This window comes from Asterias amurensis, chromosome 19 (assembly GCF_032118995.1).
Source record: "Asterias amurensis chromosome 19, ASM3211899v1".
NCBI lineage: Eukaryota > Metazoa > Echinodermata > Asteroidea > Forcipulatida > Asteriidae > Asterias > Asterias amurensis.
The window spans coordinates 10,715,496-10,738,803 of record NC_092666.1 but is presented as its reverse complement, the minus strand read 5'-3'; the positions used below and the strand labels follow the sequence as shown (position 1 = coordinate 10,738,803).

General features: G+C 40.4%; 2 protein-coding genes across 4 annotated transcripts; one reads left to right on the top strand and one right to left on the bottom strand.

Annotated features, from left to right (window-relative positions):
* Window positions 1–366: 366 nt before the first annotated feature.
* Window positions 367–17,698, bottom strand: LOC139951374 (uncharacterized). 3 transcript variants are annotated; one of them, XM_071950246.1, is made up of 6 exons: window positions 17,535–17,698; window positions 8,317–13,039; window positions 7,547–7,716; window positions 6,169–6,306; window positions 5,548–5,640; window positions 367–4,447 (listed from the first exon to the last, which is right to left on the bottom strand). In XM_071950246.1, the coding sequence occupies exons 2-6, from the start codon at window positions 12,956–12,958 to the stop codon at window positions 4,214–4,216; spliced, it is 5,277 nt and encodes a 1,758-aa protein (XP_071806347.1). In that variant the 5' UTR covers window positions 12,959–13,039; window positions 17,535–17,698; the 3' UTR covers window positions 367–4,213. The 3 variants fall into 3 exon arrangements, with proteins under 3 accessions (XP_071806347.1, XP_071806348.1, XP_071806349.1); XM_071950248.1 differs by having other exon boundaries at window positions 4,372–4,447; window positions 5,548–5,644; XM_071950247.1 differs by lacking the exon at window positions 5,548–5,640.
* A 143-nt stretch (window positions 17,699–17,841) lies between these two features.
* Window positions 17,842–22,883, top strand: LOC139951269 (large ribosomal subunit protein mL41-like). Its single transcript, XM_071950069.1, has 4 exons — window positions 17,842–18,000; window positions 19,291–19,326; window positions 20,134–20,198; window positions 21,259–22,883. The coding sequence occupies exons 1-4, from the start codon at window positions 17,904–17,906 to the stop codon at window positions 21,445–21,447; spliced, it is 387 nt and encodes a 128-aa protein (XP_071806170.1). The 5' UTR covers window positions 17,842–17,903; the 3' UTR covers window positions 21,448–22,883.
* The last annotated feature ends 425 nt before the right edge of the window (window positions 22,884–23,308 follow it).

The window sequence follows — 23,308 nt, the reverse complement described above, 5'->3', positions numbered from 1 at the left end:
CGAGTAATGGGGAGAGGTTGATAGTATAAAACATTGTGAGAACAGCTCCCTCTGAAGTGACGTAGTTTTCGAGAAAGGAGTAATTTTCCACGAATTTGATTTCGAGACCTCAAGTTTAGAATTTGAGGTCTCGAAATCAAGCATCTGAAAGCACACAACTTCGTTGAGTTCAAATTTTCATAGTTATCTCGCAACTCCGACGACCAATCGAGCTCAATTTTTCACAGGTTTGTTATTTTGTGCATATGTTGAGATACACCAAGTGAGAAGACTGGATTTTGACAATTACCAATAGTGTCCACTGCCTTTAATTATAAAATCTAAACAAGGCCGGAGTTCCGTATGAAGGCCAGGACTCTGTTGATCTTTTCTTCGTTAAAGCACACATACCTTTATTTGATAACAAAGGAAACTCTTCTTCAACTTTCATCAGTATATCATATTACAATGAACAATGTTATTTTCTACAAAATATAAATTATTACAATACATTACTGTAGTTCATTTATGGATGGAATCAGTCTTGACAATTATGGCAGGAAATCAATTCGTTAGTATTTAATACACCTTTGGGAACCTTACGGCTGCTTACTTTACAGTTCTAATCCTAACCATAACCCCAATCATCAACTCCCGTTAACATTCCAGCAATTAACCCAAGCCCACAAATATCAAACCCATACCCCTAATTTATAATTTCTACTCCAGTGAAAACCACAATTCAAAACTCTTATCAGACCCCAACCCTTCCCCCACACTCTTTTATCCCCAGGCCTTACCCCAACTCTATGATACACCAACCCTAACCCCATCTCTTTAATAGCAAACCCGAGCCCCTACCCTTGTTTGAACACCATCCCCATCAACCTTAAAGGCAGTGGACACTATTGGTAATTGTCAAAGACTAGCAGTTGGTGTAGCTCAACATACGCATAAAATAACAAACCTGTGAAAGTTTGAGCTCAATCGGTCTCGAACTTGCGAGATAATAATGAAGAAAAAAACACCCGTCACACGAAGTGGTGTGCGTTTAGATGGTTGATTTTGAGACCTCAAGTTCTAAATCGGAGGTCTCGAAATCAAATTCGTGGAAAATTACTTCTTTCTCAAAAACTATGGCACTTCAGAGGGAGCCGTTTATTACAATGTTTTAGACTATCAACCTCTCCCCATTACTCATCACCAAGAAAGGTTCTATGCTAATAACTATTTTGAGTAATTACCAATAGTGTCCACTGCCTTTAACCATAACCATGCTCCCAACTCTAACTTAAACCCAAGCCTGTATGCTTCGTTTTTGAAAGGGCAAGGGCACCAATACAAGGCATTTTCTTCCTCGTAAAGGAAATTGAGGAAATTGTGAATGTCTACAATGAGGAAATTGTGAATGTTTACTGCCAGAGCATTTCAAGGGCACCAAGGCAATGACAAGGGGGGCATGGAGGCAATCGACTTTTTGAAGTATCAGACCCGAAGACAGCACCCTAACCCAACCCATGCTGAAACCCTGACCCTTTCCTTAACCCCATTCATATTAAATATATTTATATATATATGGCTGCCACTAATTTTCATTATTTAGTATGATAAACATCAACAAAGCACTTTCAATTGCAGTTAATACTTTCCTTTCAAAAGTAAATATTAGTTAAAAGTACAAATACCAGCAAGATATGGATATTGATATTCTGGACGGAATAAAGGCCCGGTCACACTGGCCTCATTCTGGACGGAATAAAGGCCCGGTCACACTCACTGGCCTCGATAACGAGAATGAAAACGAGAATGTTAACAACGCATGCCCTTGATTGGTTGAATGAGTGTGCGCGTATTCTGCGTGGAGCAATTCAACCAATAGAATACGTTCGTTATCTCTGCAGTGTAACTCGTCCTTAAAGACACTGGACACTATTGGTAAATGTCAAAGACACATCTTCTCACTTGGTGTATCTCAACATATATGCATAAAATAACAAACCTGTGAAAATTTTAGCTTGATTTGGTCGTCGGAGTTGCGAGATAATAAAGAAAGAAAAACACACTTGTCACATGAAGTTGTGTGCTTTCAGATGCTTGATTTCGAGACCTCAAATTCCAAACTTGAGGTCTCGAAATCATTTTCGTGGAAAATTACTTCTTTCTCGAAAACTACGTCACTTCAGAGGGAGCTGTTTCTCACAATGTTTTATACTATCAACCTCTCCCCATTACTCATTACCAAGTACGGTTTTATGCTAATAATTATTTTGAGTAGTTACCAATAGTGTCCACTGCCTTTAAACCTGTTAAATCTCTTCTAATCACAACTCTAAAAGCTCTTAAAATACATTGCAGATTCATTAAATGCTAGTATGGAATATAAATGCTGATTAAAAAAGTATTGCAATGTACAAAGGGAAATGTTTGATATTTACAATGGACGGTTATAGTAATTGAAGAATACATATTATGGTAATATAAATATTGATACAAATAGTTAGTTAGAGTCACTTTTTTAAAGTACAGGGCCAAATTTCAAAGAGCTGCTAAGCACAAAAATTTGCTTAGCATGAAATTGTTGCCTTAATAAAAACCTTGATAACCAACCAAATGTCCACGTGGTTTTCAGGATGAGCAAACAACAGCTGAATACCAGTAACAAGCAATATGTAACAATTGGACATTTTGGTCGGTAATCCTGTTTTTATCAAGGAAGAAATTTCATGCTTAGCAAACTTTTGTGCTTAGCAGCTCTTTGAAATTGGGCACTGGTTGAAGATCTTCCTCTCCCTGCCATTTTGAAAAACAAGCAAGCAAGCACACGCTCTCGAGTCGAGTGGCTATATACATAGATAGTGCATTGTGTGGACGACATTTCAGGTGCAAGGTGGCAAACACGAACGGCAAAAAAAAAAACGACAAGAATATTTTGTACGGCTATTTCATATGGATTTTGCCAGATCAATTACAAAAATTGATTGGTTTACTCCTCAATATGGGTATAAAATGCATAAACGAAAAGAAAAAAAAATTAACTGTTTAAAAATGTTACCAAGCAATAACAACAATGTTGACTGGTGGTTTTTTGTCATGTGGTAGCTTTTCAAGACCAACATCTCCAAGCTTTTCGGAAGAATTTTCTTCTTTCCCAAATTCAGACCACAACATTCAGAATCGAACCACTGTTTTAACCATTTCTGGCAAGGAATCGCCAAGAAATAACTTAAGCCCTTATCACACGCCAAGTCTGCAACTCTTATCCATGGATGACAGCCCTGCGGATAAGAGTTAAAGTTTGAAAAGGGTGCCAGGACTTATGTTAACCCCACTGTTACCCCGGCACACTTTCACACTATCTCCACCTAGGTCCTTATTCCTCAGGGTACTGGTTGAAGGTTTAAAAAATACCCAAGGTTTTTACCGATTACCCCTACTCTGGAGTAGGTTTGGCTGTTCCCCAGGGTATGCCCGTTTGCCGCGGAAGACCGAGGGAACATCTGGGCCAATTTTCATAAAGCTCTTTCGCAGAAAATACTGCTTAACAATATCTTTGCTAAGCAGAAAGGTCCGCCTTTTAATATTGCTTTAGGATTCAAACTCAAGTTTTCATCTATGCTGATTTTTCAACTCTTTTTCCTTCTCTTGTTTGCCTAGGGACGGCCCTTTGGAATAGAGTAATGTAAAAAGGGCTTTACTGACGGAAAAACAGTTAATGCCCTTCACGTCTTGGGGTATGCCCATTATTACGGGGAAGACTGAGGTGTAGACCATGGGAAAAGCGAATATTATAATAATATTTAAGAATTATTATAATTTTGGGGGGCTAATCATCCTTACTCACAGCTACATGTAAGAGCTGAATTGCGAAGGATGCGGCTGCAACGTGTTCGAGAAGCAGGCATGCAAGGGCGCCTTTGGCTGCCAGCCACTTCAACCCATTATGACCACGGAGCAAAGCCAAAATCGAAAGTGTTTGACTTTTCCTGAGGCAGGAAAACCGGATGGTCTTGAAAACCCTTGTGGCACAGCAGAGAACCAACGCACAACTCACATATGGCCCCGACCGGGTCAACTTGTTGAGAGGATCGCTTTACGCACAAGCCAACCATGTCACCCTATAGTGTGAAAAGGCTGACAATTGTTCCTGGGGGTAACCAAGGGGAATACAGCATTGTGAAAAGAGTGTTACTTATGGAAACAGTCGACACCCCTCATTGAAACAGGCAACGCCCCTTCACGTCTTGGAAGGATCTCTCCTCAGTTTCTCAACTTCCTGTTTCTCCTTCTCGTGTCTCGCTCTCAGCTCGGCAAGATTGCGCATCTCAGAAATCGATCGCTCTGAGTGGACAGCCTCTTCGTATTGCTGCTGTTCATGTTGCCTTGACGATGCCCCGTACATACGCTCGTGGAGGACCTCCGGCGGGGTTGGCAAGCGGGGTTTGGGGATGTTCTTAGAGTACTCCTTTGCCTGTAGTCAACAAAAACAATAAACAAAAGGAGATTGTTATTAATTGTTTTCATAAATAATGATGTTCGGGATTTGAGACATTGCATGGTGAGGTTTTAATGCTGTTTTACAATATATTATTTGTTTGACTTTTAAGGTTAATCACACAAAACATGAACATTGTCTATTACTATTTTGTCAGCTGAACTATTCCTGTAGGCCTACCTTTACTATTTAGTGAGTGTAACATGTAGATAATTTTTCTTTTTCAAAGATCGTTGATCTTTTGTCATTCATTGCAATTAGTATAGACGATGTGACCTCTGACGTCACACGAAAACCATAACATGATACGCGCGCATACCGCCGTGCAAAACCTTTGTGTTTTGGCAGCCAGCTAGAGAGTGTACGCAATCTTACTATGACTACGCAACTCAGTGCCCGGCGAAACATGACGTATATAGTGTTATGTCAACAAAGGGCGGTTTGAATGTAAACATAGGTCACATCGTCTATACAGTTCCTAATTTGAACAGACAAGTGCAAAGAGTTTGGGACAGTGTTGGATGTGATTAGGTCAGCTAACCCTTAATATAATTTAATTTGTTATATATTTTTTTTGTGAGAGATGAAACACTCTGAAGGCCGGAAGGCCACTTCAAGGGGAGAGCTTTCCCCCAAACTAATTTTGGCTATCGATGTGAACCAACTATCCCCAGGGGCATGTTGCTACCTACTTCTGGGGCTGAAACAAAGTTCCCAGTTACCCTGGAAGGATGTACATGTAGGAATGGTTATTATCCCCTAGGAGCCTGGCTGGTAGAGCAGCTCCCTCACAACTTCAGAACCTGTTATGATGCACTACCTTCCCAAGGTTTACGAAGCAGTTATGGCTGCAAGTGCCTTGCTCAAGGGCACAAGTGTCATGGCTGGGATTCGAACCCATACTCTGCTGCTGACAACACCAGAGCTTTGGTCCAGTAAACCAAACGGTTATAACACGCCACAAACTTGAACAGCCAATTATTAGTCATTAATCATAGGTGACACAGCATCAGGTTAATAGAGTGCAGGTGCAAGAAACAATCAAAGAAACTGAGCTTAAATCTCTTGCAACTGACCAATGTCCTCGAGTCTTTAGGCCAGTCACCGTCATCATAAAGTAAATCTTGTCTGACTGTAGGTCTTGGTACCAGTTGTGAGTAAGCCAGGGCCTGTCTGGGGCCAAGGCGTTGAAAGAAATCCAAGAGAAGGGAAAAGAGTCCAAGTTGAAAAATAAGCTTATACCCAGGATGAAACTAGAGTTTAAAAACCAATGTTATAGATCTGTTTAAGGGAAGATAATGGCTATGTGTGTTGGACACAAATGGCTCGACCGGGAATCAAACCCACACGCTGACGATTCAGCCACCATAACTTGAGTCTGACGCACTGGACTGCTCTCCCACAACACGCTAACTGGATAGTTTTGAAGTATCAATCTTAAGCCCAATTCAACCTTCCTGCAAATGCGATTGAAATGGTTGAGGTCACAAACTTGCTACAAAAAATTTGCATCAGTCATGTCAGTTGCCTTGTACTGAAACTCCTTCAAAACGTACGCTGCAAAGACAGCCATGTGACGTCAAAATATCGCGATAGCATTCGTCGCAGGACGTATGAACCGGGCTTTAGACAGTAATAATAGGATGTTGCAGAAAATGAGAGGAGACATGATGACCTTTGGTCTTTGGGATACTTACAACTTCTCGTTTCGAAGGCGATTCTTCTCGTGGGACGGTAGGAGCATTCGGCCATAATCTCTTCGTCTGCTGAAGCTGTTTCTTGTTTTGTTGCATCACGGTCTTGGCGTAGTCCCGCTGACGGTTCACTTTATCTTGCTGTCGAGTAAATAACATAAAACATGGAACATGAATAAAGGGTTCGAATTCCAGTCATGACACCTGTGTCCTTAGAGGCAGTGGACACTATTGGTAATTACTCAAAATAATTATTAGCATAAAACCTTTCTTGGTGACGAGTTATGGGGAGAGGTTGATGGTATAAAACATTGTGAGAAACGGCTCCCTCTGAAGTGCCATAGTTTTCAAGAAAGAAGTAATTATCCATGAATTTGATTTCGAGACCTCACATTTACATGTAGAACTTGAGGTCTCGAAATCAACCATCTAAACGCACACAACTTTGTGTGACAAGGGTGTTTTTTTCTTTCATTATTATCTCGCAATTTGGATGACCGATTATGCTCAAATTTTCACAGGTTTGTTATTTTATGTATATGACGAGATACACCAAGTGAGAAGACTGGTCTTTGACATTTACTAATAGCGTCCACTGTCTTTAAGCAAGACACTCAAACCTGATGCTTCGTCCTTCGGATGGAACGTAAAGCTATTGGTCCTGTGTGGTGTGCAACGCACGTAAAAGAACCCAGATGACTCAAATTTATTATGCGTTAAGTTTTTGAGAAAAATAAAAGTGAAAATCACAAAGCGATATTTTTAGAAGAGTCGCGTAGAAACGGTACTTTTAAAGTATTTTCCAGTATTGGTTTTTTGTGTACCATTTCTGGTAAATACCTTGTCCATTCAAAATTAATTTTTGTTACATTGTTTTACTCATCTCAACTTTTTCATCTCAAAAACTACAGCACCATAGCAAGTAATACTTTAAGGGAAGCTTTCTATCATCATTACCTTCAAACTGTGTGAGTTCAATGCAAATCTCTGGATATTGTGATTTGTGTCCTACAAATAGCACACAAACCCCAAATTATGTAAACAATTGCCCAGCTAGTCTTCCTTGTAGTTTAGTACTTGATCATCTGTAGGACATCATCATTAAAGGACTACAAAAACATGACACTTGAATACAAGTAGTTGAATGGAACACAGGTCTAAAACACAAACACGGACAAAGCCTTCACAACTGCCGGCCCGAAACTGTGGCACAGTAAACCCTCTCGCATCAGAACACTGTTTCGTCATTCAAAAATCTACCAGTTCCCGTTACTCTTTAATTGTAAGTTGTTTTTCATTGCCTGTTGTTGCTAAGCGCCATGATCTAGATGGAATGGCGCTATACAAATCTGGTTATTATTATTATTGAAACATTCTTTACCTTTTCTGACACTAGCTCTGGGTCTGGTCCCAGACCCCCTAGTTTGATATCACTCTTGAGGTTGCGATAATCTTTGATGGTGTACTGTTTGTACTGCGGAGGCTGCTTCTGCTTCAGTAGACGGGCCGCATATCCATCCGGATCACTCTTACGTAATTCCGAGGTACCATCTGATACAAAAAAGAAAGAAAAATAACAAACATTATTATTCTCTTGTTTTGTTGAAGAAAGAAAGAATTATTAGACCTAAAATTGAGCCTATGCCCTTTAGACTAACAGACCTGCACTCTACCAACTGATTTAAATATGTATGTAAAGAGTAAGATTATATAACTCAGTTGGTAGTGGATAAGTTTGTTAATCTGAATATTGCAGGTTCAAGTCCTGCTCTTGCCACTTTGCCTTTGTTCGTCTAAGTTTGGTTTTCTTTGTGACACAAAAACATTTCCCAAATTGATGAAAATGCAATAGCTTTTTTACTGTTAAGTAAAAGTTCAGTTGAATACAGCGTCTACTTTTGCTGAGAAAAATTTAAAAAAACTGTCACAGAATTTTCACAGGTCAAATCCAGCCACAGACTTGATTAACCCTCAGAAATCTGAGAAATGACTCATAATGCATAGATTCTTTCTATGACACATATGAAGGGAATCTTTTCTCAAAACAGCTGCAGTGCCTTCACCAAGTAATAGTTTATGGTAATTTATATTTGGTGTTTTCGCCATTCTATGACCAAATCTTATTTTAACAAATGTTATAGTAATTCTTACCATTGTTGTGCTGTCCAGGTATATCCGGCAATACTGCATAAGGACTTGTCCTCTGTACCCCATGCTGAAACGGCACCCCCGCTCCTTCATTTGCAAACACCATCGGATTGATGTCAGAATCAAAACTATTCTGTGGATCATCAGCAAAGGCCACCCTGGCTCTAGGCGGACCACTCATCTGTGGATGTCCGTTATTCCGCGCGTAGTGGGTGGCATGATCTGCTGAGTAGCTGTACACTTGTCCGTTCTGGTAACGAGGCATCTGTGGCGGGAAGGTCTGATTGTAAGCTGGTTGGTTGACTCTTGGGTCTTGGGAGTAACCGGCGTCGTTGTAGGGAATGTTATTTGGAAGAGGAGCTCCTGCTGGTTGATAACCTTGCGGGATTGGACCTGGTCCGTAGTTCTGAGTCTGGGTGTAGAGGTTGGTGTCTGAGTGACCTCTCCTCAGAGGAAGATGTTGTTGCTGTTGGACAAGCTGGCGAGTCCAGTTCTCCTGCGACCAAGTGTGGGCGCTCCCTTGGTTATAGGACTGCTCCCCCCATGGGTCATCTAGAGAGTTCTCCCGAGAGATGTTCGGCAGGGGCTTCTTTGGGTTGGCCCGTATGGGCGGCGTTACCTTTTTCTGAATGTCAGAGTATCTTTTCCTGGGTGGGCCTCGGGCTAGGTTTGCCTTGTTCATATCGATGAAGTTTGGTTTAGGCTTCGGCGGGGCACGCTGCTTGTTGGAGGGAGGAGGCTCATTGTGCACTGGCTGTATTTGATTGGGGTAGTAACCAGCTTGAGGTTGTGTCCCTTGATTGGGATAAAACCTGTTTGTTGGTGGGCCACCACCTTGAGAGGGGCTTATGTACCCCGAATGAGGTACAGCTGGCCTGCCATGTGGAGGAGCACTTTGGTAGTTTTCAGGATAAGGACCCTGCTGTCCATAGTACTCACGTCCCTGGTCCGGTTGGGGTATATTTGGTCGCCCAATTGGGGCATCATAACCTTGCTGATTGTAATAGCCCTCCTGGGGGTTGTGGCCTCTTTGTTGTAGTGGTTGTCCTTTATTGTAAAAAGGCTGCTGCACTTGTTGTGGTTGATGGCCATTGTTCCAGGGGGCACCTTGCTGTTGCTGAGCCTCCCAGTTTGGCTGTGCCTGATACTCTTCTTGATGGTATTGTTGGGGTGCATTTGGGAAGCCTCCTGGCTGACTGTAGTCGCTCTGATCATTGGGATAATACGCTTGTTGCTGGTTCTCATACTGCTGCTGGATCTGGTACCCTTCCCGAGGTACATTTTCTGGATACTGCGGAATTGCAGAAGGCTCAGGTTCTCTCCGCTGGGCTTCCTGTGGTGTATACTGAATTCCCCTCTCTGTGTAACTGGCGCCTGAGGGACCCCTGGATGCAGGTGGGATTTCCTGTTTCTTTTCAAAGTCCTTTTTATTGTAAGTACCACTTAAAGGTACTCCAGATGATACTTGTCTCGTAGTGTCTCGAGTCGACGTACGAGGTTGGTAACTTTTCTTCTCTCCAGTTTCAAGATCTTTGTTGATGGCCTCCTCAATGGAAGCTTTGTTTTCTCTACCATGTGCCGCGGCTCCCTCACTTCCAAACCTAAGATCTTTATAACTGTCATCTTTGGTGGTTCCAGATTCTACTCTGCTACCTCCACGCCCATAAGGTCTTGCAGACATACCTGTGCCAACGCTACGAAGTGTTACATCTCCGAAAGGTGTTCTTGAATTGGACGCACTGTTTGCTGGTGTCTCTTGAACTTGTTTCTGTGTTGATGCTTCACGTAACTGAGGAGGCAGGGTAGACTCATTTATCCCTTCAGGTTGTACCTCAGTTTTCTGTGGGATGATTTCTGGCGAGTCTTGCCTTGGAGGAAGTGCACCATCAAACACCCCTGTCTGAGCCTCTTCTGTTTTTTCAATTGTAGGCTCATCAACTGGGAAAGGTTTCGCTATTGTTATTTTACCTCCAATTGGTATTCTCTTAGGGCTTCCAGCATCAGCGGACGTTCTTCTGGCATTAACAGACTGTAACTCAAGAGGACTCTTTTGTTTAGGTGGTGTTGGTTTGATCCTGAACTCAAACTTTGGCTCTTCTGGTTTCTTCTTACCACCGTGGAGATCCTTGTAGAGAGGTTTGCCGAATTGGTCGACAGGACTTCCCTTCTCATCAAGGAAATGCTCACCTTCGTCTCCGCTATCATCTGATATATAGGATACGCGAACATCTTTGCCATTCTTCTTGATAAGCTGAGAGTCTGAATGCTCAAATTTGGGTCTGTCCGCCAAGCCATCTGGTCCTTTTGATCTCGTCCTCTTCAGAAGCTCCTTTGCAGATAGCTCATGGGCAGGAATTGGTGAAGCCTTTGCCCTGTTGCCTTGAAGTCTACTTCGGTTTGACGACAGAGAGACCTGACTACCCAGTTGAGAACTTGATCCTGCTTGCGGACGAGAATTTGGCCTGGATCTGTCAGCCTCAGCTGATCCCGTTTTGTTTGCTGAGCTCTTCCTTGTCTCCCTGTTTGAGTAACCCTGGGGTTTTGATTGCCTTGAATTTTGGCGTTGACCCCTTGACCCCGACGAGGGTCTTCTGTTTCCACTCGGAGGCAAGCTCCGTGGTTCTGGAGATTGTTTATTGCTTCTAACGCCCGATCCTGCCGATGATCCATTGGGATCCCGGTTAGATTTAGCAGATGAATTATTACTGTCAGAGCCTCCTCTTTGGACATGTTGGACATTATTCGACTGGGTACTTGGAACAGCTGGTCGCGGAAAATTTGGAGAATCTCTCTGGAGTTTATTGACAGGTTCAATAGCTTCCCTGGGAGCAGTTTGATTTGGCACGATAGGTGGTTCCTCTTCATCTAATGAATCATAGGATGCTTGATCCTTGGGTTGGGACGGCTCAGGGGCCGGCTTTGAATAGCCAAAGTCTAAGGAGTCTTGTGGTTCTGGTTCTGTATTGTTGTGAAACTCCTGAGGGATGTAGGGTTCGTCCTTCGGTTCGTAGTCATACTCCAAAGAATCCGTGGGCGCATCATCATTTTGAGCACCTGTATAGTCAGCGTCAAGAGAATCCCTGGGTATTTCGTCATAACGCCTACTATCCTTGGGTGTTTGTTGGTCATATTGCCCAGTATCCTTGGGTGTTTGGTCATAACGCCCAGTTCTTGGTTCATCACCAGAGCTCTGGTCCTCATGAGCTCTGTCTTGGGGCGGATTCCTATCATCATACTGGTCCTCATCAGATTCCTGATTATCATACCTACTGGGGTAACTTGGAGCGGGATCATCTTCAGGATCCTTCTCATTGGGTTCATACCCAGACTCTTCTGGGTAACTACCCTGTTCGGGGTAACTATCTTGTTCAGGGTACCCATCCTTTTCGGGGTAACTATCTCTGTCTGGGTAACCACCCTGTTCGGGGTAGCTATCCTGTTCTGGGTACCTTTCCTGTATGGGGTTACTATCTTCTTCTGGATAACTACCCTGTTCTGGGTAACTGTCTTGTTCAGGGTACCTTTCCTGTTTGGGGTCTGGATAACTACCCTCATTTGGGTAACTACCCTCATCTGGGTTCCTCTCTTCATCAGGTTGAGCTCCATACCCATTACTATCCTGATCTGGGTATGAGCTGTACGGACCATCGTTCTCTGGATTGTTATCATAACGGCCCTCGTTTGGGTAATTTTCAGAGTGGCTAGGGGGTGCGTCATTGTTCTCATAACCCTCATTTTCTTCTGGGTACCTTGCTGGTGCTTCATTAGCAGCATTGTAATTGTCTTCATTTCCATATCCTGGGTAATCCTCTTGCGGACCGCTTTCATCAGCCTCCTGATCGGGGTACGCTCTGGGCGTATTGTCATCTTCATAATCCCCTTGATCGGGATAACCCCCATTTGGGTTGCTATCCGCTAATCTATCCTCATCGTGTCTTAACTCACTGTCCTCTGGGTATCCCCTTGGTGTAGTCTCGTCTTCTAATCCCTGCTCCCGATCATTGGGATTACCAGCTTCATTTGCATATTCATCAGGCTTATTTGCATCATAATCAGGCTCAGTATCGTCGTCCTGATCTGATTGACTCCCATGCTCCGTCCCGCTCGATCCGGGAGCAGATCGCCCCTCTGAGTTTTTTGGTTTCCGCTTCTTCCTCGGCCGTTTACTTTCCTCTTCGAGACCATCTTTAAGAATCCCCTCTGGTTCCAGACCGAGGTCTGCGAATGATTGCTTCACCCTCTCCCTCAAATCTTCCTGATACTGCTTCTCGGCTTTTATGGACCTCTTTGAGTTCTCAACGGGCGAGTCGTCCATGCCGCGACTGCCGGCAGATGAGTTGCTCGCCGGACGGTTGTCATCATCTTCTAAAGAGTCTCTAAACTGGTCAGGGTACCCAGTATCTGTATTGGGCTGGGCACCCCCTGGTGTCTCCTCACCATATTGTCCCATGTTGTTGTTCACCTCCATTGCTGGTTGGTTCGTCTTGAGCATTCCATTATTTCGAAGGGGTGAGCTGTCCTGCTTGGAGGAGGGGACACTTCCTGTTTCTTGGTCATCGCCGTAGCTGTCATTAAGCAGATGGAGGTTGTGGGAGATGATGCGACCGGATTTGGGGTGGGTTTCTGAAGGGTTGACGGTTCCCATCCCAGTGCAACCATGTTGTGGACGGAGGGTTTAATTCTACCAAGGAAGACGTTGAGTGGATTCTGAGATGTTTATCTGCAGCTGCATAAAAATTAGAAGAAAAAAAACATTGTAATTTTTATACAAGTAATGCAAATCAAATAGATGTGTGTTCAAAAAAATTTGCTTTTAAAGTGTAAGCGTATTTCACAGGTTAGCAAGACATTTAGGCAGCCAGCAAGGTACATTCACTATGACCATGGGATGCATTGTTACATCATTCATTTTCATACTGTAAGCACCGAGAGGTTGGCATGCATTTTCGTGTCCTTTACGGTTAGCAGCGCCATGAAATGGAAACACAAGCAGCTCTACAAAACTGCGCCCAGATCTACTACTTATTCAGAGTCATTTTGCAAAACTATTCTTCACCAAAAGCAATTTTAGTTTGAAAAGGAACACGATGCCTCGGATCGGACGAGTTGGTCTATAAAAAGCGTTTGTAACCGTTATAAAAATGCAAGTGTATGGTTGAAAAGCTGTAGAATACTAATGATCCACACAGATTTGCCTTGAAATTGCGTGGTTTTCCTTTTACTGTGCGAACTAACACGGTATGTAGGCCATTTAAATTTGACCCATAAATGGCCGACCGTGTTAAGTCGGCGAGGGAAAAGGAAAAAACAAGCAATTTCGAGGCATGTTAGTGTGGGTCATTGTATTCTACTTTAACAACATCTTTCTACCGCTTATTATTATAACAAACGATTACAAACGCTTTTCAAAGACCAACTCGACCGATCCAAGTCAATGTGTCGGTTAACCAGCATACTATTCTGAATTATGTAGTACTGTAGCTCTCAAGAATCATTTATTGAAACATTCTGGCCTACAACCTGTATAAACATGATAAAAAAATGTTCAGTGAATTGATTGCCTGAGCATGGCCAAAGCAATATTGCTTTCTTTTTTAAAACACAAGGGGGCAGAAACAATTGTATTTAGCGGGTGAGATTAAATAACACACAATCCAAATTTAACATCCATTTCCAATAACTTCTAAAGACTGACACCACCCATCTTATGGTCCTAAAAAAAACATCAACCTTGTCATTATTGACATGTCATGCATTAAAAGATTGTCTGAATTCATAGCCAGTTGGACTTTACAGAAGACGCCATTAATTATTCAAGCTCTTCAGAGAAACGATCAATATCAGTATCAATTCTCAAACTGGGTGGTAATGTGTAAGTGTGGGTGATATAGTCATGGTGACAATGTGTATAAATGTGAGTAAGTACATATAATATGCAGGGTCGGTAAGAAGGCACAATGCTAAACACACTTTGCTGATGTTTGCCTAAGTAACATTGTTGTTAATATTAATTTTATGAAAGTCTCAGTGTGTGATTAATGTCAAATAAAAGCACAAAATAAATTTGAAGCATAACAAATATTACCCAGATTGAAGTTAAGTTTCCTATGTTATTACAATGTAGCGTGTAACAAATTTTTTCATTGGTCGATTTTGCCCTACTTGGTATACTTGCATCGCAAACTGGATCGCAAAATTTGTGATGCACTTTTTAAAACTGCATAGAAAATCATCCAAATTGCATCGCAAATTGCGATGCGATACAGGACAAAATCGTTCCCTGAGTTTGATTTCACATTATAACTCACTACGGTAATACCTATCACACATCTTACAAAGAATTTTCAGTAGTGGGAATCAGTCTTAATTGCTAAAGCAAAGTGTGCTCAAACAGATTAAAATGTAAGTGGTCTTTAAAATAAAGCCAGGCTGCAAAACTTCAGAATCATTCCATATACTAATTCCATTAGTATTTTTTTTTTTTTGTCCCACACCCCTGCCATCTGCTGCCTGAACACTACTGGCCTTGGTGAATCGGCATTCTGGCCAATGTGTGATGTGAAGGATTTATAAGGATCGGACTTAAATTTCTAATAGGATGCAGCTTTCAGCCGGCTTCCTACACCGATCACCTGCATCAATTACATTGACTATTGACGTCACTATCGTTAGCTTATAAGCAATAAGTGCAATTTGTATTTAATTTAAAGGTGGTCATGGTGGTTGTACATGTAAGTTTTGCTTGGACGAACAAGTGTTTTGGTCTTGATACCTTGATAGACGAAATATTTTTGGCCATGTCATGAAAACCGACTCACTGTCAAAATAAAGATGTAGGCCTTGAATACAGAGATCTATGTAAAATAATTTACCAGTAGAAATGTCAGCTTCAATAGTTGTCAAGTCTTTGAGACGATAAGGGAAAATCACTATCAATACTGTCAGGAGAGTCGCGTAATGCTCTTAAAATGATTTTTGTTTCAGTGAGACAAGACTTATTTTTTGTGGAATTATTTTACTAATTTCTCAAAAAACTATCACTTCAGCAAGTAATATTTTCAGGGAAGCTTTTTACTATTGCTATATTTTATTATATGACATTGAATGAACCTTATTATGCTCCTTTGTAAAGGGAGTGGGCATTGATCTTGTCCATAAACGGTAACAATTTTTTACCTAACTAAAGAGCTATGTCAGGGCAGGGGTCGAAATTGCCACTAGCCCGCTAGCCCGGGACTACCAGATTTGCATCCGGGCTACTGATTTTCCCAGTTTGATAGCCCGACGGGCTAGTTGAATAATAATGCAAAAATCATCATCACAAACAATAAAGAACTATGTTATTGGTGTGTTGTAAAGTTTGAGCCGTGACGTGAGACATAATGTGTCTTTCGGGCTACCAAAATCTAATCAGGGCTACTAAAAATTATTGGTCACTAGCCCTGCTGACTACCATGGAAATACACTTAATTTCGACCCCTGCAGGGGGAATAAAAAAAAAAAAAAAAAAATTATATTTTAATCAATATGATTCAGTCACAAAAGAGCCAATCATATTAGCCCTAATTACACTTACAGGATACAGGGCTAAATAAGTAGACAATTACAAAATTCTGTATTTTTCTCCTTCTTATTTTTTGTTAGTCTAATAAATTTAAATGAACAATAATTTGGTTGTTAATTTATTCAATTATTTAACGCAGAGAAATTGTTACTTGAGTTTTACGTACAAAACGTAACTTTCTCAATAGTTTTAAGGCATTTAAAGTACCTCCTTGTAAAGTTCCCCCGCGGAAGTTTCTGGAGGAAACCCACGAAGTACGTACTATGTACCTAGTAGTACAAACCTAGTTGCGAAACAAAACCCTCCTCCCGATAACAATAAAAATGCTTGCCTTGATTGGTTGAAAAGCTCCACGCAGAACACGCCTATGCTCATTTCAACCATTCGACGAGGGCATGCATTTGTATTGTTATCGTTTTCATTCTCATAAGCAGGGCCTGTGTGACTTTTTAATATTAGCCTTATGGCCTAATTATTAGTAAAATGTGCAATTACTAAAAATTATTTACACAACGATTCAAATGATATTGACAATTATTGATATTAGACCTATTAGGCGGGTCGCACTAAATACCGACAACTCACGACCCCTCACGACAACTCACAACAACAATTTTTAAATGCACTTTAACAGAACATTTGAACATAAGTCAACCGTTACAATGCACAAGAGTCATACGCACCCAAATCTTTTTCAAACTGTTGAAAAAATTGTATTTTTAATTGTAAAAAAAAGTGTTTTTTTTACCCGAATTTAGTAAGGAACGGTTATGTCCGCCATGTTGTATTTTGACTTGGACGATTCTATTATACCGCAGGGGTGATACAATATGCAAGGTGATTATTTACCATTTTTTGTATGTATCTCATGAAGTTTAAAATAATATTATAATTAAGTTCCCCCTTTTAACTTCGAGTTCAAGAGTGGCGGCTTAGTTACTAACAAGAAAGAAAAAATCAGCAGCTAAAACCAAAACGAAAAAATATAACTCAGCCCTCAGAAATTACCTTGCCCCCTGCGGTTTAGAATCGTCCAAGAACCTCGAAAGACAACATGGCGAATATTTCCGTCAATACTAAATTCGGGATAAAAAACACCTTTTTTACAGTTAAAAAACAATTTTTTCAACAGTTTGAAAGTGATTTATTTATATTATAGATGCATTTGACTCTTGTGCACATATTTAACGGTTGAATAATATGTTCAAATGTTCCGTTAGTGTTAAAGTGCATTTAAAAATTGTTGTCGTGAGGGGTCGTGAGGGGTCGTGAGTTGTCGGTATTTAGTGCGACCGAATTAGGCTATTTCTTTTTATTTTATTAATGTTCTGTACTTTTGAATTTTTAAGTTTTGTTTTGGTTGGTAAATACTAAATTTTAAAATAGGCCTAGTCCTAATTAAAAAATAAAAATTAGTAAAAACGTGGTGGCACTACTGGCAGGATACTTTCAATTCCCTTGCTCTTGGAATTGGATGTCTAACTGAACAAATATTTTCACAGGTTTGCTATTTGTACTGCGTGTCCGAAATCTGGGCAGAACGTTGTGTTGCACCCGTGTTGTGTGTACAGTATGTGTGAATGGCGATTCAATGGCGAAATTACAAAAGAAAAGTAACTTCGCGAAAGTAAACCATGTAAAAAGTCAGTTTTCTTACCTTATTTATTTCGATTCCGAAAAAGAATTACACCACCGCATTCTCAAACTATCGAGTGAGACATTGTTTGCGCAGTGCACACGGAAATTTCACTGAATTCTCCTAAAACTATTAACTTTATTAACTTTGCATGAAGATTGGCACAAAATGGAGAATATCCCATCAGTCACTTCTTCACTGTTTATTCTCATTTGCATGTCGTCACCGTAGATATATGAATATTGATATCCCAACTGCACATGCAAATTTGGTGACCCTTCAGATATAAAGTTAAAAAGGTCACCACGTGAGGGCGCACTCACTTAAATATTCACATGTTGGAAACATCTTTAATTTGGTTCAATTTGTTGTCCAGTTTAATCAGGAAAAATGCCGGTTATTAAAGATTTAATAAAGGGTTTGTATCGAGGAGCGAACAGACACAAAGAGATGACTAGCAAACGAGGAAACAAGAACTTTCATCCAAGTAAGTTTTAATACAAATAACGTGTTCTGTTTCATCATGATTTTTAATTTTATTACTTAGCCCCTTAGGCCTATTTATTAATTTCAGGCGTTGCCAAAATAAAAGTGCTAGCTCTGTAAATATTTCCAACAAAATTTGTTACTAGTTTTGTTCAGTTCAGTACACTTTTTCAATTCTGTCCACGATTAAGATAAGATTCGACGAAACATTATTGTAAGCAATAAATCAAGACTTTTTAGTCAGTCAGTGTCAGTCTCAGCCTTAAATTAAAGTTAACATGGTTAATCTCAACTGTATTTTCAATTGAAACATTTGTAATTTATTTAAAAAGGTTTTTAAAGGCAGTGGACACTATTGATTGGTAATTACTCAAATAATTATATTAGCATAGTTAATTAAAACCTTCCTGTGTGATGAGTAATGGGGAGAGGTTGATATTATAAAACATTGTGAGAAACGGCTCCCTCTGATTCTGAACATGCTGAAGTGATGTAGTTTTCGAGAAAGAAGTAATTTTTCACGAGTTTGATTTCGAGACCTCAACTCAAGTTTAGAATTTGAGGTCTCGAAATCAAGCATCTGAAAGCACACAACTTCGAGTGGCAAGGGTATTTTTTTCTTTCATTATTATCGTGCAACTTCGACGACAGATTGAGCTCAAATCTTCACACTACAGGTTTGTTATTTCATGTACATGTACGTATATGTTGAGATACACCAAGAGTGAGAAGACTGTTCATCCCCATGACAATGTTCATCCCCATGACAATTACCAATGTCCAGTGTCTTTAAAGACTGTCGATTTAGTCAAGCCTTATACTCCTAGAACTATTGAGGCTCGTTCTTTTATCTCGACGAGACGATAGCGGTACGAACCTCAATAGTTTCTAGGCTTTTTTTTCTGTGTCCCTCTCGTTCGTGTGGCCAAGCTCTGAACCCTTCTACGCCTGCACACAAGTGGGGCTAGGTACATGTAGGATGTCTTAAAAGGAAGAGTCGGAGTGTATTCACAAATTCAGTGGCATATGATGGGGCACTGCACACTGGTATGCTGGAACACATGTACACTGTAATACTACTCCTAAAAATAAAAAAAACATTTTAACCTGTAGTCAGCGATCCTACAGCTGCATACAGGAGAACAGTGCCACAATTATTGTGGGTAGTGGCTGTAGTTTGATTTGTTATTGTAAAAAAATCTAGGATTGGACGGATGGAATCATTTAATTTTCAGTGTCATCTGCTTTAAACCTCTGCTTATTGACTTTTTATTGTTCGTCAAATTCACAGGTCGTGGATTGCAGAGGACAGGAATCAAAGTGGGATGTAAGTTTATATTTGTCACTCTTATTATTTGCTGGTAATAAATGCCAAGCTGCTTTCTGTTGTTGGTCCAACGAGGGAGTTTTGGGATGCAAGGTGGCAGCAGACTAACAACTGTAACGGTAAATCCACTGTTCTTAGTAATGTGCGCATGCTCAGAACTGTGTAAACAATGGACATGCCGTCGATTTCACAAAGAGTTAGGACTCGTCTTATCTCGAGTTAGGACGAGTACATGTAACTCTTCTTAACTTTGGATTAATCCTAAGGTCTGCATGCTAAGGTCTCAGGAGGTGATCCATAGTTTGTGGCTCTGTCCCACATATATGGAGGTCTCGTCTTCAGATTCTAGGTATCCCCACTTCTTGAGAGACACCTTGTTTTGCACCGTACAGTGATTTAAAGTGCGTTTTAGGACCACCTGATGATCCTTTCTTGAAATTCAAGCAAGCGTCAATATGTAGATATTTTGCGATGATTTGAAAGAAAGCTCTGCCTAACATTAAAAGGATGATCAAAACTATTCAGTGTTATTGTTCTTGAACATGTTGAACCCCCTGTGTTTAGTTCTAATAAACAGTTTCCAACGTGAACATTCCAAGCTGTTGAACCGAGTTACAAAAATGTTACTGTAAAATAAACCTGACAGTTTTTGAGTACCGGTACATACAAAAGATAACGGTGCTTGTGGAATACATAAAGTAGATCATACTTGTACGATCTTGTCACAAATAGATTTATGAAAAAGAAACATTGTACATTTATAACTAATTTAAATTAATAGCATTCATTTTGTGTTTTCTTTTGAAGTGAGGTTCAAAAACGTCCAAGAGATGATTCCAGAGATTGTTGTTCCCAACCTTGAAGGATTCACAGTAAGTTGTTGTTGTTGTTGTTGTTTACCATTACATGTATGTTATGTAGGTAAAGCCCATACTAAAACAAGTTGTACCCTGACCCCGGTCATAGTCTAAAGCCAGGTTTATACTTCACTCAAGAGTGAATGGGAAGCAAACATTTGTGTTTTGCAGACTTTGTGACACAAGAAATTTCCTCTACTTTCGCAAAATTTGCAGAGCTTAGAAAGTAGTTGCAGACAGTGCTCATGTTTTGTGTTATCAACCATACATGAAATAACAAACCTGTGAAACTTTGGGCGTAATCTATTTTGTGAGTCAGCAGAAAATATTGAGAAACCATGCACAATTTTAATCCTGTTAACACATCGTCCTTGGTGAGTGTTCACTGTTCATATTTTTTAGGTTTTCAGAAAAAGTTTTCCCGAGTATTCAATTATAATCAAGCATCTGAAAGCACACAACTTTGTGTGACCATGGTGTGACAAGGGTGTTTTTTTCTTTCATCAATATCTCGCAACTTCGGCGACCGATTGAATTAAAATTTTCACTGGTTTGTTTTGTAAATGTATTTTTTGAGATACACCAACTGTGAAGACGACGAGTCTTTGACAATTACCAACAGTGTCCAGTGTCTTTAACTTCATAATCAGAAAGCATTCAGACAAAAATTAAGCAATGATTTTTTTATCCATACCAATCCAATGCCTTTGCAGGCCTGCATGCTTCATTTTCCAAAGGGTAAAAACACCAAGGCATTTTCTCCTTGGTAAAGGCCCGGTCCAACTGCAGCAATTCTGATAACGATGCAAAGAGAATGCATTCCATTGGTTGAATGAGCGTGAGCGTATTCTGCGTGGAGCAATTCAACCAATAGAATGCGTTCTCTTTCCGTCGTGATCGTTAATGTTTTCGTTATCGCTGCAGTGTGACTCGGCCTTCAAGGGCACCCTTTTTTATCAGGCCTGCCTTTAACTCTCCATTAAAAGATTTGTTGCAAATGTCATTTGTTTCTATTTGTAATGAAAGACAGTCGTAGCCACCCAATTTATGTTTTTTTTTTTCATTCCCTTTGAAGTTGAAGGCGTACGTTTCTCACAAATGCCCCGACACCACGGAACCACCAATCACAGCAAGGGATATCTTCGACGCTTGCGTCGCTCCACAAGTCAAGGCAGACTTTAAGGACGGGAAGTTTAACAACGTCAACGTAACCTCGGAGAGCTCGTCAGAGGGTGTAACGAAACAGTCAAACCAGAGCAGATGACATCATCAAGAATTCTTAAAAACTGTAAATACATCCCTGTTGTAAGGGCCCAATTTTATAGAGGTGCTTAATGCATGAAATGAAGCTAAAGTCCAAGTCACATTGCAGCGATAAGGAAAACATTAGCAATCACGATATGGAAAGGTTGGCAGTAACACCAGAGTTGGGGGTGGTTCTGAAAAGAACCGTTGGTTTCAACTCGACGCTTCGATCAGTATGCTGTGATCGTCCTCTGGAGAAAGCTTCTGAGTTGGGGTTCGTTCTGAAAAGAACCGTTGGTTTCAACTCAACGTTTCGAGCAGTATGCTCTGATCGTCGAGTTGAAACCAACGGTTCTGAAAGAACCACCCCTGCAACTCATTAGAGATAGTCATTACATGGTGTTACCGCAAACCTTTCCATATCATATTTCCACCATGCAAAGTTTAAAATCCTATTTAATACCGATCACGACGCAAAGAGGAACGTATTCTATCGGTTGAATTCAACCAATCAAGGGTGTGCATTGTTAACTTTCTCGTTTCCATACTCGTTAGCGAGGCCTATGTGACCGGGACTTTAGCCTCACAAAATTGTGCTTACCAGGATAAGGTTACCAGCCAAACTACCATGTCACATGTGTAATCTGTGACTGGTATCCTGCTAATTTCTGCTCAGTGCATTGTTTGGTTTTGGTGCACATGTACATGTACACAGACAAATTTACCCAAATCAATGTGCTCTACAGCTTAGTGTTAGCCAAAGGGGTGTCTGTTTGTATGTTGGACAACCTATTTTGAAGTTTTCATTTACATGTAAATAATTAAATCGTATTGTAAAAGTTGTTGGACACCTGGTTTTAAAATTGTCAGCAAATTTGGACAACAGTTTACCAAATCCTGGATAGAAAACCTTGTGCCTCTTCATGCTTCCATTTGATTTTGAGATCGATAGCAACAGGGACATTGTAGTTCATTAAACCATACAGTGGAAATAGGACAAAAGAAAAGACTAGAACAAATTCTCATTAAACATCAAATGGCAGTTTCAACCACTTTATTTTAAATTTCAAGTACCATTTTGCACACGCTATACATGTGTTGCACTTAGAACTTATCCCCCCTTACTAATTGAATAATCTACACGCTTACATTAACATATAGTCTGCTCCTTGTGCCAGCAATGGTAACAGAGGCAGCAATCAGACCAACTCCTAAGGATGGTCAATCTCATTTTCGAAACAGGTAAGGCATTAATCTGCCAGTACATACTTTTTACGAAAATATCTGTTAATTTTAAGATCCAATCTGCATTTTAATTGGGATGGGAAGGATTTTGTCAAAAAGAACAAATTCGTTCAAAACTTGGAGGTGTTTCAAGTTGAAATGTTCTACATGATACAGCAAGCAACGTAGACATACACGTAGTTGGTTGGTCAAAAGCACATGGCCCTGTTTTTATAAGCAGAAAATACAGCGTGCTTATCTTGTCATGCTTGAGAAAAAGTGCCAACTTGTAAATTTGTTGACAACAAACTTTTTTACAAAGATTTTTCCGTGACAGATTCCCTTGTGGTGTGTTACTTGTAAAATCAATATTCTAAGAACGCTAAGTTTTTTTACGGGATTTAAGATGAAAGTTTTGTTTTCCTTTTTGATCTTTCAGAATCGGGATTGTATAAGACATGTCATGAGATTTTTCAAAGACGTCACTCTCTTTGTAGGGTTGAGCACCAACCAATATAACTCTAAATATGTATTCACCCCAAGGCTGTTTTATACTCTAATCACAGAATAGAAGAAAAACAAAATTATAATCCTGCCAGATAATATAACAACCTAAAAAGAAAGTTGTCTTAATTATGCAATGGTATCCATAGCAA

Excerpts from the sequence above, each read along its gene's own strand:
- LOC139951374 (XM_071950246.1), bottom strand. The coding sequence starts at position 12,958 with ATGGGAACCGTCAACCCTTCAGAAACCCACCCCAAATCCGGTCGCATC. Across the intron at positions 7,717-8,316 it reads ACCTGGACAGCACAACAATG|ATGGTACCTCGGAATTACGT; the intron begins GTAAGAATTACT and ends TTTTTGTATCAG. Across the intron at positions 5,641-6,168 it reads CGCCTTCGAAACGAGAAGTT|GCCCTGGCTTACTCACAACT; the intron begins GTAAGTATCCCA and ends GGCCCCAGACAG.
- LOC139951269 (XM_071950069.1), top strand. The coding sequence starts at position 17,904 with ATGCCGGTTATTAAAGATTTAATAAAGGGTTTGTATCGAGGAGCGAAC. Across the intron at positions 18,001-19,290 it reads AAACAAGAACTTTCATCCAA|GTCGTGGATTGCAGAGGACA; the intron begins GTAAGTTTTAAT and ends TCAAATTCACAG. Across the intron at positions 19,327-20,133 it reads GACAGGAATCAAAGTGGGAT|TGAGGTTCAAAAACGTCCAA; the intron begins GTAAGTTTATAT and ends TTTCTTTTGAAG.